Raw genomic sequence first — 18277 nt, 5'->3', positions numbered from 1 at the left:
GGGTTTTTGGAAATTTTTTTTGTGGTTGGTTTGTGGTTTTGGTTTCGGGTTTTGTTTGTTTGTTTGTTTTGGGTTTTTCTGTTTTGTTTAGTTTTTACACTATTGTTCCTTTGTCACTTTAGAATCAATATAGCAGATCTTCCTTTTTCCTTCTTGCAACTTATTTACAAAAACAGGATTAAAAAAAAAAACAAAACCAAAAACAAACCAACCCCAAACATTCCTTATTGCTGTGATTTGCTCCACAAGCCCATGGTATGTCATTCAGCCACCTTTGTGACCAAACAGGAGTAATCTGGGTTTCATCTTTATGCTTTTCATTGCTAGCTAGTTCTGCTTCTCTTTGGGATTGTATCCATTACAACACTTTATTGTAGCCAACCCTGAATCTCGACTTCATATTCCTCATTAGAGTTATTCTAGTTTGAACCTGCTTGCTTATGCTTTTTAAGTTGACATCTGTTTCATTCAAAGCAAGTACTTCCACAGTCTATACAGAAACATTATTAATATTTTAACATACCAGTTTTATAAGTGTAAATTATACCACCTATCCCTGGGGCTTTGGAATACCTCGGGGTTTACTTACCCCCAAATAGCTCTGACTGCAGAGATTCGGACAGAAGGAGGCTGAGTTTCATGTAGACCACTGACAGTAGCCTGTAGGAACTGCTGGATTAGTTCAGGAGACATCGCTACTGTAAAACGGCTGGCAGCCCACAGAGCACGACCCAGGAGAAAAGGAGACACTGAAGGAAAACAAAAAAACCCAGTGATTTTAGAATTAGTTTTATGAGTTTAAAATTACACCTGCTTCCATCCGTTATCCAAAATCCTGTCATTCCAGTAGGAAAATGGTAAGATGCGACACAGAAGACAAGTATGCAGGCATACAGATAATTTTCGTTCATAGGCAGAATCCAGTTTATTTTCTTAGTTATTTCAAAGAATAATTTCTCATTTATTTAAAAAAAATCTTCTTCCCTCAACTAGTTACACTTGAATTTGTTCATCAACAGAGCAATATATGCTTTACTGATCACCGAACAAAAGTAAAGGAAGAGAATGAAGGCTTTTTCAGTAATTCCTATTAATCTAGCTCAATATTCTGTCCCCAACAGCAGCAAATAGCAGCAGCTTAGCAAAAAGAATTAGAGAAACAGAGCATGTACACAAGGATCTTTTACAGACTATTTTTCTAGTTTCCAGCCATCACCTTGCAATTACAGAACATAATGTTCAACAGCACCAGCAAAACAGCGACTAGTCACTATCTGCTCACATGCTTACACTTGTCAAGGTATGATGTATCTTTATCACACTTAACCCTTCTGCCTTTTCAGGCTAGAATTATCCTTATCTATTTAAGCTATCCTCAAACAGATGACGCTCTTTATTTCTCAGCATCTTTACTGCCATCATTTATACTCCTGCAAGTATTGATTTCGAGGAGAGGACACAAAAAACTCTATGCAAGATGTATAGCAAGAGAAAAGCTCTATTTTCTAAGCAAGTATAAAACACAAGATTATCATTACTGAGCATCAAATGGATACCCTCTGAGAACTATCTATATACTGACTCCAGGAGCTCTTTCTAGAGCACAACAGCTCATTTACAACATATGTAAATGTGTGTAAATATATGTAAATATATGTAACTAGCTGAGGTGTTTTGGTTTGGTTTTTTTTTTACATGAATTGCACACTACGCACTTTGCACACTATTTCTTCATTCAAAATTAACTCAAAAAAAGAAAAAATCTTCTCTGTGATAGGCTAATAAATGTTTTTTTGATGAAAGTATCCAGCAATTTGTTTCTTCTGGACTGACACAACTTAATGTGGACTCACTAATAATGCTCACATTGGCTTAAACTTCTCAAATTTTAATTATTTGCAAGGACTTTTGAGGTCTGGCTTTCAACAACTCCTTTGACTTTCTTGCATGCTGATGTAAGATAACACAGAAGGCAGAAGCTTGCAGAGTCCCAATAACAGGATCCCACTCAGCTAGAAGTATTATTTAAGTTCATGTGCTACGACTAGCATCAGCCTCAGTGTAAAGAAAATGGGATGGTATGGTGCTACAGGAATTCTGAAGCCTGTTAAACACTGCTAGTGTCTTTCCCAGAAAGAGATACAAGACAACAGAACAGCTCTTTTTCACCAAGTTCCCCAAGCAATCGCCCTTCCATCTCCAAGCCCTACAAGCTCAAGCATCCAGTCAACAGCGAGTTTCAACTGAAAACACAGTGTCCCACATTTAAAGGACTTATATTAGACCTGGTAGCACGTGTGAACTCATAAGAGATAAGATTTATGCCCTTTCACATGTACAATGTGCACAACTGCATTTCAGAAGACCCCATGCATACAGCAACCTGATTCATCAGACACATTTGTTTGTAAGAGATTTCCAAGGTCTGGCACTCAGCAGTTACTCTAGGTAACGGCAAGGTCCAATATACCTGAAAGGTTGAGGTCTGCAAGAACAACATTTGTCAGGAAGCCATGCATATCAAAATGTATTCTACCATTCTTCACACTGTCTGTAATAATAGACTTCACAGAGCCCAGGGCCAGCATACAAGCTTCATGTATTTTCCACCTGCAAAAGAATTCAGATGCCTTCAGGTTCTTCCATCACCTCAATAAATAAATAAAAATTATAAAGTGAAACCATTACAATTTTTTGGTCTAAGCTACCATAAATATTTTCTCGATCCCAAAGCAGAGAATTTAAAAAGGCCCTGAAAAAAATGAACATTTGCAAACTCCGCAGGCTGGGGGCTTGGAAACTCTCCTAGGATAGGCAGCATTCTCAATCACTTTCTAAAATATCAGTTAAGTAATTTTTACTTCTTGTACCAATTTTGTTCCCATAGTAAAGAAAGAAACAAGACTTTTCCATGAAGGCTTACATCTCCAGCCTGTGCAGAAGCACTGTGATATCCAGTACATTAAAGGTTTAAAAATGTCTATTTTTGCATTACGTTTTGTAAATTAGGATGAAATAGGGTTATGAGAAAATACCACTACTCCTTGGTTTTATTTGTGAAGCAAATAATTGTGATAAGTTTTAAAGTAGGTTAAGACAGATGGGGACTCAATGTCCAATTTCTCTGATGTTGAGTTGCTGCTCACTATACAGAGTGTCTACTTCGACACTAATATTCAAAATAAACACAAACACTGAACTAATACACTGTAAAACCAAGAGAGAATGGTTATGGAACAGCAACCAGGTACTCTTGCAGTTGAGCCGTCTCCTCCTATCTCCAAGTAACATTAAAAATTGCAGCTTTGAAGTTCTACAATTGAACACATACATCTGCACACCGCACCTATATCTCTTCTTTACATAAAATTAAAAAAATGTCTGAAATTTTGAGCTCAACTAACTGAACACAAAGTGAAATGACTGCCAATTTCTCTTCAGATTGCATAAAACTAATTATCATTTCCAATTATATGTTTTAAGGAATAGTCAGTGTCTGGAGGGAGCCTGGGGACAGCTAGCTTGTCCTAGAATTGCTGAAAGTATTCCACATGAAGATTTCATCATCTGGCTCAAGAACAGTTGTACTTCCTTTTTCTTCTTCTCATCAGAGTTTTCAAATTTCATCCTTGTCTATCAGCAGCAATGTCACAAAAAAAAAAAGTGATTAAATTGTGCTGCACCCAATGCTGAAAAAAAGCTTGCCATTTGTATCAGTGTCATTCCCTACTGCCCCATCTCCTCACCAGTGCTCAGCACCGTTGTTTTTAGCCTGCTCAGCTTCTTGTAAATGTCTTGTAGCTGCTGCAGCCAAAGCAGTTGCACTTTCATTCTGGAAATCAGCAGCCACAGCCTGTACAGAAGGAAATGGCAACAATTATTTGTATAGACTTTTAAACTTTGTTGTTTTCTCCAAATGCCCTTCATGATGCTAGGTTTATTATTTGTTATTATTATTTTGGTTGCATCTAAATGTGGAACACATTTCATACCAGCAACAGATCCTGTGCAGCAATCCTCACTGTATAGGAAAAAGTATCATCATCTTCATCCTCCACAAATTGTTGCGGATTTGCGGTCCAGACTTTTATCTGAAACAGAAAGGAGACAAGAAGGATAACGTGGATGACTAATTCAGAACATCAAGGCTAAAAGGGAGCTTTTCTGTTCCCAGTAATCTCAGTTTTGCAAAACTACTTTCAGAATTTTTCTCTGCCAAAGGCGTCATCATCTTCAACTGACTTTTCTTATATTCTGTTGGAGAAACCTTTGAAAAGAAGAGATCCACTCTGTTCAGAGCTCATCTTGCTCTTCTGCTCTTCATTTGAGATTAGAATTTGACAGAACTAATGACTGACCTGCAATCAATGCTACAAAGTTTTATTTATAGGTGAGGAATGGGAGAAGCAGACGACTCTTTAACAGAGCGCCTGGTTTTTTGCATGCCTACCTAAACAAAAAGACGATGGCTGTCAGGCTTGGGAGGCCAGAAGCCATGGAGAATTTCAGTACAAATTATTTCACACTACTAGCACAATTTTTTCATTACCACAGAAACCTGGCTATACAGCATAATACTTCATGAAGGAATGAAAGAAGTAAGCTTGAGAGAGTTGGGAGTTGTTCAGCCTGAAGAAGAGAAAGCTCTGGGGAGACCTTATTGCAGCCTTTCAATATATAAAAGGGACTTATAAGAAAGATGGAGACTTTTTACTAGAGCTTGTCATGACAGGAAAAAGGGCAACTGTTTTAAACTGAAGGAGGGCAGATTTACATTCAATATATGGAAGAAATTCTTTACTATGAGGGTGCTGAGACACTGGAATACGTTGCCTGGAGAAGTTGTGGCTGCCCCATCATTGAAAGTGTTCAAAGTCAGGTTGGATGGGGCTTTGAGCAACCTGGTCTAGTGAAAGATGCCCCTGCCCATGGCAACTGGGTTGGACCAGATGACCTTTGAAGGCCCCTCCCAACCCAAACCATTGCACAATTTTGTGATTTGCTGCTCACTTTACACCATTTAGGAAGATCTGGATGCTATTGCCCTAATTCCTGGCACAGCAAAATGACAGAACAGCCTAGGAGATTACAGCAGCTTCCACACACTGAAACTCTTCCCAGGACGTTAGCTGTTTTAAATCCCTCATTTAACTTCCTTCCTACACAAGACAAACAGGCTCACCTGCTCCTCTGTGATCTGCATGTAAAGGAGGATGTAATAGATCAGCTCTGGCAAAGCCTTCTTCACTGTGCTCTTAAATTTGTTGTTTTCCAATAAGGCATGAACAAATTCAAATATGCTGAACACTAGATTTTCAAAGCCCAATACTTCACCTAAACAAAGCAGTAAGTGGAAAAAAAAAAAAAAGGAGAACATGACTGAATACGCCAACATACAGAAAGGCAGAAATGAAAACAAAAACTGTGACTGAATATGCTAACACACAGAAAAGTATAAATGGTGTTAAATATAATTACAAACTGTTAGCTTGTTGTCCTGGTTTGGCTAAAACAGGACTAATTCTCCTTTCAGCAGAGTTTTTTTCAGTTAAGCTTCTTCTAAGTAGCTGCACTTTCTGAAGTTAGTTCCATGTTTTTCAGACAGTGTCTGCTTCCAGAATTGGTAACGCTTGATGTTCATAGTTGCTACTGAAGTAACAGTGGGATTGGTATGCAGAAAGGCCATGTTTATACTTATTACTGTGGGACCAAGGTCACTGTTGGCTCTCTTATATCGCACAAGTGAAAAGCTGTAAAAGCATCGCACCTGCGGAAAAGTGCGGACAGGACAGGTGACCAAAAACTGACCAACAAGGTATTCCATCTCATCCATGTCACACTTAGTATAAAGCTACGGGATCACAAGGGTCAGTCTCTCTTCTTTCATGGTCGGCATCCCTGTGGGACCCTGCTCGTTCTCCTGCCTCCAATCCCAACCCGTGTATTCCTGAATCTGGTCGGCCGCAGAGTCCAGTCGGGGACACCCAGATGCCTGCCCTGCCACGGTCTGCAATTCCCTGACCATCACTGGGAAGCTCAATATTGGGTTTGTATATTTTTATTTCTATTAACAGTAGCATTAGTATTAATATTATTATACTCTTTTGTCATTGCTACTGTTTTATTAAAATAGTTTTAATTTTCCAACCCGTAAGTCTCTCTCCCTTTTCTACTTTCCGTCCCCTTCTGGGGTTAATAGAGAGCATCAGCAGTCTGCTTTAAGAGCTGCCCAGCCTTAAATGGTGACACTTTTCTGAGGAGATAACGTTTATTCTTACTCCTGGACCAGGAAGGGCAGCAGCAGCCCCAGGAGGATGTCTGACCTCATCGCTTTCTGCTGCCTTCCCACCTCACCGCACACCCCTCATTAAAACTGATGAAGCTCAACCTAAAACCTGGCTGGTTTTCTTTTGTCCTATTACTTTTACCTCAAAATTTTTGTAGAACTCACTCCTTGAGTCGTTAGAAAACTTAAATTACACGGTTTTGTTGATCAGAATCACGTGTAACTTGCAAAGAGGTGACAGACACTGTTCTAACACCAAAAATGTACCTTTAAGCACAATCTCCTACAGTGTTTCAGTCACTGTTTTGACAACAATAATATTAGGTAAGCCCCTTCTTCTTCAAAACAGAAGGCAGAAGTGCAGTTTAACAAGTTCTTACCATCAGAATCCACAGGGTCCTCCACCTCTTCTGTGTAATTTACTTCTGTTCTCACATAAGTGGATGGAGTTAAGTAAATATGCACGTTTCTAAAGAACTGCATCTACTTAGGAATTAATCTGTTCCCATCTTAAAATTCCTGATAACTAGGGAATTTTTCTTTCTTAAAAAAAAAATCTTTGACTTTATGCAAGTCCTGTGTTTCAGAGAGAAGACAAACCCCAGGAGCTCCTGGCTTTGTACATTGCCCAACTTCAAAGACCACTTCCACATCACTTCAGTACATCCTTTAGACCATTTGATTAACTTAAATCAAATCCACCAAGGCAACCCAAAACTTCATTTACATTAAAACTTTGCAAGAATGGAACCACTCAGGTTCACCCTTTCCAGGGGACAGTGAGCCAAATCAACACTTCACTGCTGCCAAAGGGTGAGGAGCCATCCCACGCTCCCATGTGCTACCTTACATTGGCTCTGCGTCCTATCAGGCCTCTCCATGAGCTTCCAACCTTGGGAAGTGGCAGAAAACTGGGGATGGAGAGGAAGGAAGATGGCGAACTGAAGGTCCAACAAATGCCAGAGAAAACGCGGGGGAAGGAAGGACAAGACTCTCCTCTTTTGCAAGCGAAAAAAAAAATAACAAAAACCCCAAACAAAAAACAAACAACCAAACAAAAAACCCCCCACAAAACCCAAACAAAACCCAAACAAAACATCACACACGAAAAAAAAGCTGACCTTGAAACCAGACAGCCTCTACTTGCTCCAGAACTAAGGGTACTTTTAGGGCCTCCCTGACCGTTTTCACTCTACAAGAGCTTATCACCCAATATGCAGCAGGATTCTGAAACATAAGATTATGCAGGGAGCTTTGACACAAAAAGGTCCAGACCTATGATCTCTAGGAGAACAGTCATTCTTATTAAATTACAGAGGAAAAGCTCAGTCAGTCCTTATGCTATTATCACCACACCGTGTCCAATTCTGGTGTTTACACCAAAAATTCAGAAAAAGCCACAAGAAGGCTCAGTATTCTACAATTACTGTCTGATTATAAATGGCTGAAAAAACAACTTTGGGATTAACGATATGGAAAGATTTGACTTGTCAGTTTGCAAGTACTGGGAAAACTACGAACAGAATACCTCTAACATGGCCAATTGTGCAGTGAAGCAATGACTAAGTTATAAAATCAAAAGGCAAATTAACTTCAACTTCAGCAGCAAGCATAACGAGCCGTTAATACTGCTGTAGCAAGGAATATTGCAGATTCTCTTTTACCTGAAGTCTTTGCATTGTTGACTAGACATCTCTTTAGGAAGACAATTTTCACCAAAGAGTACCAGAAACAACGCAGAGATCAGCTGCAATTCTACAGCCAGTAGAACATGGGCACTCGCATTGTTCATCATACATGACTTTTAAGCTAAAAGAAACTCAATGAAGCCTACCAACATAACAGAAATATCCAATACATCTACACCATGGATGCCTATATTCTGTCTGTCACGGCAGACTACTCCATGTACTGTACTCTTCAGCCGTGTTCACGTTGTTACTGTGTATGAGACAGAGTTCGTCTTGTTCTACTCTAGTTAAAACCATTCACTACAAAGGATATAAGGCAGCACTTTCTGTAAGGGTATTCCAGACAATGGGCAGGATCTGCTGCATTGATGAAACCATGTGCTTTGGATAGTTTTTCACAAGTGCTGTCACAGCCTGGAACAAAAAAAGAATATCAATCAGAAGCGAAATCAGGGAAAACAGTCAACACTCAAATCACAGGCTGCTGTTTCATTAACAATTGAGATAATTCAGCATCGTCCTGCCCCCAAGGTGAGGATCCTCTCACTCCTGACCAGGCAGTCCCCTCCCTTGCACAAACTGACAAACCGACCCCTCTTTGTATCTGTTGTTTTGCAGGGAAGCAAAGGGATAACAGGAGATGCACAACTCTGGAAATGAAGACCATACAATAATTTGGTGGTGGACTCCCATCAGAAGTACATCACTGCACAGCACTGTCTGGATATGATTACCACCTGGAAGCTATCTTCTCCCAGAAAATGAACTCGAATATAAAGTAAAACCAGATCACAGCCTATTTCCCACACTTCTACACATGCAAGCAATACATCCATTTGCACATCCAGGGAATAGCTGCAGATGAAAACACCCACCCAGATCAATTCTCTCACAAATTCTCTCATCCAGTCCAGCTGCAGACACAGGCAGCTGTGCCAGTCCAACACAGGGGCTGTTTTGGGAGCAGCTCAGCAGCTCTACACCAGATTGTGCCTGGGGCTTCATGAAGCTGATCACCCCGATTTAGAGGAGCCCTTTCACTGACACTTGCCAAAAAGCTTCTGGGATCCTTCAGGAGTCAGAGAACTCTCATTCCACCTAACAGATACTGCTTCTTCCCGCAGAGGCACAGATCCAGTTATTTTATATCAGTTACAGAAGAGCCCCTTAAACTCCCTGACCAGCAGCTACTACAAGACATACCGGTATAAGTTTGTTTCTGCTTTCCCAATACTAAACAGTTTGCCCAGTTTGTTTCTTTGTAGCACTGGGTACATTAATAGAAATAAAAAATAAGATTCACCTTCCAGAAAAAAACCCAAAACATTCTAATATCGGTATTGCAGCCACTGTGCTTGTCAAGAGTGGGCAGCCAGAGATAATCCAGATACACAAATTTGGGAATGTGTCTGGGAGTGATACAAGCATTACAGAAAAACCTGTTGACAGAAAACAGCCTTTGTGAAAAAACAAACAAACAACAAACTTGAGTTTTTGCCAGCACAGGATAACCTGATCTGTGGGACTGCTGCAAACTCAACACCCTGACTATGGCCACAGTAGTATTTAAAGAGGCTTGTTCCATATGCCACTGCTTATAGACCCCATGCAAGTTTTTCTAAGCTATATGCCAAGACAATCTTGCAGGAAGCCCTGCCGAACTGGTAAGAGAGTTCTTCAATTCAACAGCTCTGCAGTTCTAACAATAGAAGGCTGCATTTGCAAGTTCACCACTTCCCCACAGTGCAAGTCATTCAAAAAAAAAAAAAGAGCACACTCTCCTGTCAAATGTTGGATTTCAACCCCTCGCCTCTCATTCTGCCAATTCCCACTGCTTGTTTGAGCTAAAAGAACTGCTTCACAGATCTCCTGCTCCTTCTCTGCCAACCCCCACGTACTGTTCCACCACCTATTAATCCTCCAAGAAAATCCTTATCCGTCTCTCTTCAAAGTCAAGCTGCTCCTCAGGCAGGATGTTTCATGGCCAAGCCAGGCAATACCCGAGTGCATCCACACCTGTACCCTAAGTCACCCCACAGACACACCAAAATCACGACTCGGAGAGCAACGTGACAGCTCCTGAACCCCTTCCAGCTATTCCGCAAGCAAATATCCAACCGCATCTCCACTAGTTGCTTAGCATCTCCTTAAAGTCAGTCTGTATTAAGGTGTTTTCTTGCTTCACTTCCTATCTGTGTCTTTAGACGGAGAATTTGTGGATAAAAAGCTTAAAATGTATGCTAGCCAGCAGCAGGAGAGCATGCTAAAGCCAAATGTTCAGTAAGAGTGCAGCAGGTGCAGGTTATGTACTTTGCTCATAAACTTAGGAAATTTGCTCCCAAGACACTGGCCACCACTTTGTCTTCTATCCAAGAATAAAGAGGGTATGATTAATTATTTTTTGTAATTAATTATTTGTTCCAACTGCAGGAAAAATATAAGCATAACTTCTCTGATCCAGCTAAAATACAGGTGTTGAAAGAACAGATTTTAAGCACAAGCAAAGAAGGACTACAGCAAGGTTATACTGTTGGTTAATTGGTGCTCTTGATATAACTACTGCATACTAAGTACATCATATTTGTATTCCCCTACTATGAAATTTGCCTTAGCCCTGTTACCTGTCACGTTTAATCACTCTGTTTCTCTCCAAAACAATCAACAGTGACATGTTCAACAACACTGGAATTGAGATTCAAGAATCATTTAGTTACAGCTCATTCATCCTCAGATATATCAATTTAATTCATGCTAAACTATCAAACAACAAAACAATAAATTACACCACTGGCACTTGTTCTAGTCCTCACAGTTAAAAATATTTTTGGTGTGGCCAAACCTTCCATCTCCTCCAAGGGTTAAAGGCACTGATATAACTGCTTCAGAACTTGTAACTACCCTTGGAAAGACTGGGACAAAATAACAATCAGTGGTTTGCCATGATGTGATCCAACGTACTTACTTTCTTAAACAGGATAACTGTCCTAGCGGATCAGACAGATGTGTACACTTCAGTATTATTCATTAAAGCTTTTAACAACACTGTCCTGCATAATGTTCTTATACAGAAAGCAAGACATTTTAGGTCAGGGCTGCCTCTGATTTCCACCGAGAACTCCACGAACCTTGGAGTACAAAGCTCTCGAGACAGAGAAGAAAAAAAAAAATAAAATCTTCCTGTCATTTGCTGCATAGCACTTCATTAAGGAAAAAAGATAGGATTGAGTTTGCATCTGGCTGAAAATGTACTACTAAAAAAGTCTCAATTCCCTCCTCCATTGGATCAGCATTTTGAGGGGTTCCTGTAATGATCTCATCTGTAGAGCTGGCTTAACTACCGACTCCCTTGAGGTCTCTTACTGCCGCATTACAATGACTATAAAATCCACTTTTCTGGAAGGGAAGGCAATTTAAGGGTCTTTCACCTGGATCCCTCTTCCCTTAGAAAACTGGTACTATCAGCTTAGAAACCCTAAGTGATAAAATCATGAATTGCCCTGAGTCAACAGCCAGAATACTCATCTCTTCACAAAAAGCCTCCTACAAGCCACTTGTCAGCAGCAGATCTCCTGAATTTACTGTTTAAATCCATACTGATTTTCTGCTGCCATCAATGCCGCCCAACATACAGACCAAAATCCTCTCTTGTATTGCATCTACCTAGCACTGGCCAAAAGCAGATGCCCACACACAATTAAGGAACAGAGCAAGAACATGATGACATTTCCTCAAATACTTTCCCAGCCTGTCACATCTTTCAAGAGACTACTGCTGTATATCAGTGCAGACACACAAGTACAAATAGCTCCAATTCCAGTAAGCGCTGTTATGTAAATAACAAAAAAGGCTGCAGAATGTACGAATGTAACAAGAACAGAAGAACTGGTCTATGGCTAGAGTGAAACTACCAATTACAACTGCTTTCTGTGTAGGCTGAAAACTACTTCTACTCATTAAACACCTGAATGTACGTATCTGGAATCAGACACACAGACTTTCTTGAGCTGCAGCCTGTTCAAATTGAGATTACACCCTGCAGAGTATCCCAGAGTATCGCCTTCATGTTAGCACCTCTATGTATTACTGCCTCAGGAATCCCAGTGCACAGCCAATGGAAAGGAAAAAAAACCAAAACCCACAACACAAGAGACACTCTCCAACAAAACTTGCCAACATCCTACCCCAAATTCCTTTCCATTTGGTGCTGCACGCCAAGAAATAAGCTCCCACTGTTTCCAGTGTATGATACCTGCAACCCCTTACTGAGAAGTGACAGGATGCCACAACCAGGGTACTGCCGCCTTTAACAGGACCAAGAAAACAAGTTCCATGACACAGAACTTAGTAGTTGCTAGTTTGTATAATACGATAGCATCTTCCCAGCATTTATTTTCATGGCTCCAGCACAAAGCTGGTCATTATGAAAAACTTTTGATGCTTGTCTTCAATAACTCTTCCTTAATTGTTTTCTTCAGAGAATATGGCTGAATGGGCCTCAGCCGTCCGTCTTCAGAAACCTGTACACTGTGACCCAAATCTCGCCTACCCCAGCACACGTGCAAGTTAATGGAAGATCTGGATTTGATTCCACAACGTAAGTCTTTGAGCTCTTCTCTTCTCTCCCATGTTGCAGGCAGCACACCCTACAACTCCCGTGCTTTCCCAGCTGTTGAAGGGATCTCCACACCTGCACTGCCACTCTTGTCCCCATGCACTGAGCTACACACACATAGAGCTCTGCAATCCAATCTTCTTTCTCCAGGAAACCAGGAGAATACAAAGAATTTCCGTATCTCTTTTGCAGAGGTAATTTAGCATGAAAGAGCAAGCAAGTTCTAGAAAGGCACCTGCACACAATAAGCTTTCAAAACTTCATTGCAGCAGAATTCTGCAGCATCTTTAGAAAAGACAGACATTTAACTACTGAGTATGGTGTCCAAACAAGATGCATCCAAGATGTCTTAGATGAGCAAATGACAAGGACAGATCATCCTACGGATAGATCCCTATGGATCATTTTATGGACCGATCGCTAGGGATCTCATCAAAGGTATCTTCAGCATAGGCAGAACAATTTATTTCAATGTTGTATGGTGCTGGGAGCCAAAAAACTTCACTATTCATAACACGAGCAATACTAGGAGAGGTGACATGCACTCAAGTTTCTCTGTTTTCCAATACATCTGACAGTGTACTGGTATTCAATTCTTTCTTTTTTTTAATCAGTCTTAAGTGACTTACCTTTAACACTTCCATCTTAAACCCACTGTCTGATGTAGGTCCATCAGGCATTTGCAGGGCCTGAACAAAGGCCTCTGTGAACTGCTGCACCACAGGGAAAATCAGGACTTTGGCCGCACCCTGGTTATAATCAATGCAAGCACAGGTGAATACGAGATACAGAACTCCCAAGTCTGACAAGTAAAGCACTAGAAGCAATAGAAATTGCACTTTGCTGCTGCAAAACTGAAGAGACACTCATGGCAACTGCAGAACATTGCAAAGTCACATGAAATACCTGTTTCAGACCTCACTTTGGCTCTCCCCTCATGCTGGGAACTAAGCTCAGCTGAATCTCACCCTTCAAAACCGCACAGCACAGACTGCGACAAAACACACACCTACATCTAAGCTAATCACTTCAGACTCTAAATAGAGATCCAGACAATCCAGTCCGGAGAGTCTCAGGAGTAGCACACATCCTCCAAAAGAGATACTTTCATTTGATTAGATGAATCATGCACAGTACCACTCAGACCACCCCCCCTCGCCCCGTCTACAAAAGAAAACCTGGAGCGACTACATCACACACGAGCAATTACACTGAACCCTGCGGATGGCATTTATCTCCTCCTGAGCCACCCTCCCCCAAACCAAACAAACTCCTTTCGAGCTGAGTATCAACAGCTGGCCTGAAGATTACCGTGATGATTCTTCCTAGGAAAATGCAGCAATTATTTTTCCAGATGTCAAAGCACTCCATAAGCAGTGCTTGGCAGAGCAAGTAACACTGGACAAAAATACTTTTCTTGAGACTATTCCTCATAACTCCATAGCTAAGATAGTAAAGCAAAGTTGCAAGTTTAAATCAATTATGAAATACCACCTTAGCAATTTATAAAAAGATTGCCTCTTTTTCTTTTTTAAAGCCAAATTTCAATAGAAAACATTTTGTATACAATGTAAAGGACATTTTCAGCCCTGCTACAGAATAAGAGAGAGGGGAGCTACTATTATCTTTTGGATACTGGTATCAGCTGCATAGTGTACTGTATAAGTAACCTTGTCATTGTAGTACTGATACGGTTAATTATCAGAACTTCCCAAAAGTCTGCACTGAATTGCTCCCCGTGCTAACAGGGAGGAAACAGCAGAGATAGCCATTCAACAATGACCAGACACTAGATTAAGAGTCACCCTTTCCTATCCTCACCCCCCAAAAAGTTAAAAAGAACCATTTATTGTCTGGGAAGTGTTGGGAAAAACTACTTGTCAAAGGTCATATAAAATGCAGAAGTGCTCAGAGCCAGACAGGACTCTCATGTGCATAAAGCTGCTTAACTGCATACTGTTTTTTTCTTAATAGCTATTCTTCTAAACTTTGGTTTGGTTTGGTTTCCACCACCTTTTAGGAACAAAAGGCTAACATGCACGCTAAAGCAACTGACGAAGTTCCAGGAGCTTGTAACCAATGCCTCGCCCAAGGGCCAGAAAACTGCCCATCGTAACCCAGATGGCAAAGGCCTGGCAGTTTATGAGGACACACAGTTCACCTGGAGACTGGAAGCTATGACAGGGATTTCCAAACAAGGGGATGGTACACCATCTCCTCCCCATGCTCGCTTCCCTTTCGCCGAGCTGTTACAAGCACGTCTGTTGACATGTCACAAGTTAAACTTAATTATGGATACCCAGTCACAGTATCAAGGCATGCAAGTAAAGGAGGGAGTTAGCCACTTTACATGTATTAAATTACACCCTCTTCCCCAGAATTACAGCTGACAGTACATAATTTTCCAACATTTCATTTTCATAGTAACAATTATCTAGAATCATCTCAGTTTGAATTCAATGTATGTTGTACAGTAAGTTAAATTCTTACCTTTTCCAGTTCCTCCATGTTACAGATCATATGGGCACACGTGGTAAATATCTCCACTGCACGTGACCTTGTGCGAATACCATAGACCTAGAAAAAAAGTTTAAATAATAGATCAGGAACACAAGATACTTTTATTTCCTTTAAATTTCTTTTATTTGTATTTATTTTTTGCTTTAACTCAATTCTCTTATTTTATCAATGCATTCAACATTTCTGTTGAAACACTAGCTGCCATCAAAATCACATCATCAAGAAATTCTTCAAGTCTAACTCATACTACGGAACATCTGAACGATTAAATCTGGAGTTTCTCTGCTCCAAGAAACATTCCCACTAATGCCATTCAGTACCAACTTACTAGTGAAGATCATACCTCTGCCATTGTGAAAATTTTGTACATCTCTGGAAGAATAACAGGAGCAACAAGTGGCATCTGTGTGTCTGTCACTTCCCGTGTAAATTCTAGAAAATGAAGAAAGAAGGGAAGTTCTTATAAGAAAACAAATTTGTAGGCAACAGCAACGACAAAATCTTTGGGAAACACTAAGCACACTGGAAACTTGTTGATTTGTACTTGACTAGACCAGTGTCATCTGGCCTACACATGGCAATTCTTGAAGGCAAGCAGAAAAATACCATGCTAAAAATTGTGGGTATCTGGAAAACAGGGTGTTACAATCAAAGCTCCTTCTGAGCTATAACCTGTAGCACAGAACCTTCTTCCTCAGCTTTCATGACATCTACTGAGCATGCAATTCAACAGTGACTGACAGGCATCATGCCCAGGAGAAAAGAAGCAGGAAATTCCAATTTCTTCAGTTTGGAGTGAGAAGTGATAGGATACTAAGGTAAGGAAAAGCCTAAACCGCTTCCTACCTCAGCCTTGCCAAAGCTCTCACATACACATACCTGTAAGCACTCTCATGGCTCCATGCACTGCATTCACATCTCCACTAACCAGCATCTCCATCAAGAGATTGAAAAGCTCGGGCCAGGCTTCAGGCCAGTCCCAATGGGCTATCGCTGAAACTGCATATGCAACACTCGAGCGCACTTTGCTGATCGATTCTCTCAGCCCATTGGGTAGGAGCTCCCTAATAGCAACTTTTGCCTGTAGAGAATAACGTTATTTAGCAAAACAGATCCCCAGTCATAAAACAATTTAATAAAAAAAAAAATTTATACCTATGACTGTATCCTGACATTGATTTGACATTGGTTTTACAAAATGAACACTCATGAGACAAAAAAAACAACCTTGCACACTACACCCCGTAATTTTTTTATGGAAAACTGTATGGTGTGTTTAATGTAGCACTCTTCTCACACAGAGCACTTGGCCAAGCACACAGTAAACAGCTCACAGCTGCAATTAGATAGGATGTAGATATCTACATGGAAGACATCCAGACTCAGCCGAGATAAATCCTAGCTCCAGTGTCAGGGACTATGTTTGCTTACTTTGGAAGATTTTAGTAAACAAGAACTAGTCACCCAACCCTGAAGGGACAGGGAGAAAAAAGCCAGCGCTTCTGGGGCATAATTCACAAGATCCATTCCAAGCATTTATACCTGGATGGGATGAATCATACCCTAGATGTGAAAGATGGGCTGGTCAACAATCAAAGTGGCAAAGGGCTAGAATCTCTGGCCATTTTAGCTGTCAGATACTCCTACTGAACAGATTTTTAATGAAACCTAGTAAACCTTTAAACTGAAACTTGTCATGGGAAAATAGCTTTTAAGTCCCAAGCTGAAAACCACAAGATTTAGCAAATCTCTGAAAAAGGACTGCCAGAACCAATATTTGCAAAACTTACAAAGCAGCTTTCTTCTAGTCTTACTCCTAGAGCAGCAGAAACATTATGGTTGAACTTTTCCTACAGAACTTAGCCCAAGCTTCTCAAGTCCAGTGTTGTTTTAAGCAACCAAAAACAGATTTTCGAAGTGGAAAACATCTGAAAACCTTAACTGAAGCCATTAATCCTCATAATACACAAGGGTACTGGCACTTTTTAAACCACCTACAAAATTAATATTCTTCATGGATAAAGTGTCTCAAAGTAGACAACATGAAACTAAATCTTACCCTTTCTGTGGTCTCTGGAGGTCTAAACTTTTCCGACTGAGAACACCAGTGAGTTTCCACATACTGTTTTAAAATGACAGACGCTAGCTGTATTAGAAGAGAGGTCAAGAATCAGTAACAAATCTTGCAACCGCCACTCCTGACCTGTTTGCCCAGCTTCCCATCCCATCACACTGCTTTCAGAGGGGCAACAGGGCTTGCCACAAATACAAAAAATCTTTATGAAACCGACAAAAAAAAGCTACCGCAGTAAAAAGATGAACTGATGGCCATCCATTGAGCAATGATGGCCTGTACAGCACTGACACAAGGTGGTAATTTTATTTCCTCACCTCTAAAAAATCACAAGATATGGGCCACATGGTAACTAAATAAATACAGAACCTAAACTTCCTTTTCAAGAAGAAAAACACCTATAGAAAAAGCTGTCGCAAAGACAAGCAACACTTCTGCTTGCTGATGCCTATCATCCATCTAAAAAGTCCTGCCCATTCCCAGTACGGTACTGCCTCAGCACCAGGTTTATTAAGTCCAAAAAGCACTATTTTCAAAAAAGGTAAGTGTATAACACCTGAATCGTGTTGAAAGACAAAGTAACGACTCTAGAGAAATGTAATAGAAAATGGAGAAGCAGTAATAGAAAGTTACCCCCAATTTTTCACCTGGAAACATGAGAGAATATTTTAAAAATCAAGGAAACTACCATTCTTTCTACAGTTCCAGGTAAACTCACCTGACGGATGGCCAGAGCTCCCTGGGGATCTACAGTCAGTTCTGCTAAATGAACACCAAATTCTGAAAAAAAAAAAATAAAAAAAAAATGTTGGTGTCATAACTTTTATTCCCACACAGCAAAACTCATCGAGATTTTTGGAGAAAGACATCATACCAATTAAATGATTCATATGTGGGAAGGAGAAGGCAACTCCAAAGCGTAGCTACTCAAATGATTCATAAGCATTAATTCTCCCCTGTGCTCTCTACACAAACTTAATTTATTTTCTCAGCATCTTATTTCTTTCTCTCGTGGTAAAAAATTTTGCCACGCAGGTTAATAGCAAGCAAATGATTTACAACTTTTTAAAAATAAAAAAATCTTATCTACAATG

General features: G+C 40.3%; 1 protein-coding gene across 1 annotated transcript in view; it reads right to left on the bottom strand.

Moving 5' to 3' along the window:
- The window catches only part of IPO9 (importin 9), a gene marked incomplete at its 5' end in the record, with an annotated part of 31344 nt that extends 13381 nt beyond the window's left edge, over positions 1 to 17963 (bottom strand). Inside the window, 13 exons of the mRNA XM_009699406.1 lie at positions 590 to 749; positions 2471 to 2610; positions 3747 to 3853; positions 3993 to 4091; positions 5183 to 5334; positions 6667 to 6725; positions 8291 to 8391; positions 13219 to 13338; positions 15080 to 15166; positions 15453 to 15541; positions 15989 to 16190; positions 17169 to 17255; positions 17902 to 17963. Of these exons, the coding sequence (XP_009697708.1) occupies positions 590 to 749; positions 2471 to 2610; positions 3747 to 3853; positions 3993 to 4091; positions 5183 to 5334; positions 6667 to 6725; positions 8291 to 8391; positions 13219 to 13338; positions 15080 to 15166; positions 15453 to 15541; positions 15989 to 16190; positions 17169 to 17255; positions 17902 to 17963 (1465 nt within the window). The remainder of the gene's footprint in view (positions 1 to 589; positions 750 to 2470; positions 2611 to 3746; positions 3854 to 3992; positions 4092 to 5182; positions 5335 to 6666; positions 6726 to 8290; positions 8392 to 13218; positions 13339 to 15079; positions 15167 to 15452; positions 15542 to 15988; positions 16191 to 17168; positions 17256 to 17901) is intronic.
- Positions 17964 to 18277: the final 314 nt, after the last annotated feature.

The sequence above is a fragment of the Cariama cristata genome, unplaced genomic scaffold (genome assembly GCF_000690535.1).
Source record: "Cariama cristata isolate BGI_N322 unplaced genomic scaffold, ASM69053v1 scaffold2574, whole genome shotgun sequence".
NCBI classification, from domain to species: domain Eukaryota; kingdom Metazoa; phylum Chordata; class Aves; order Cariamiformes; family Cariamidae; genus Cariama; species Cariama cristata.
Note: the sequence above shows the minus strand (reverse complement) of the source record. Positions and strands in the feature narration are given on the sequence as shown.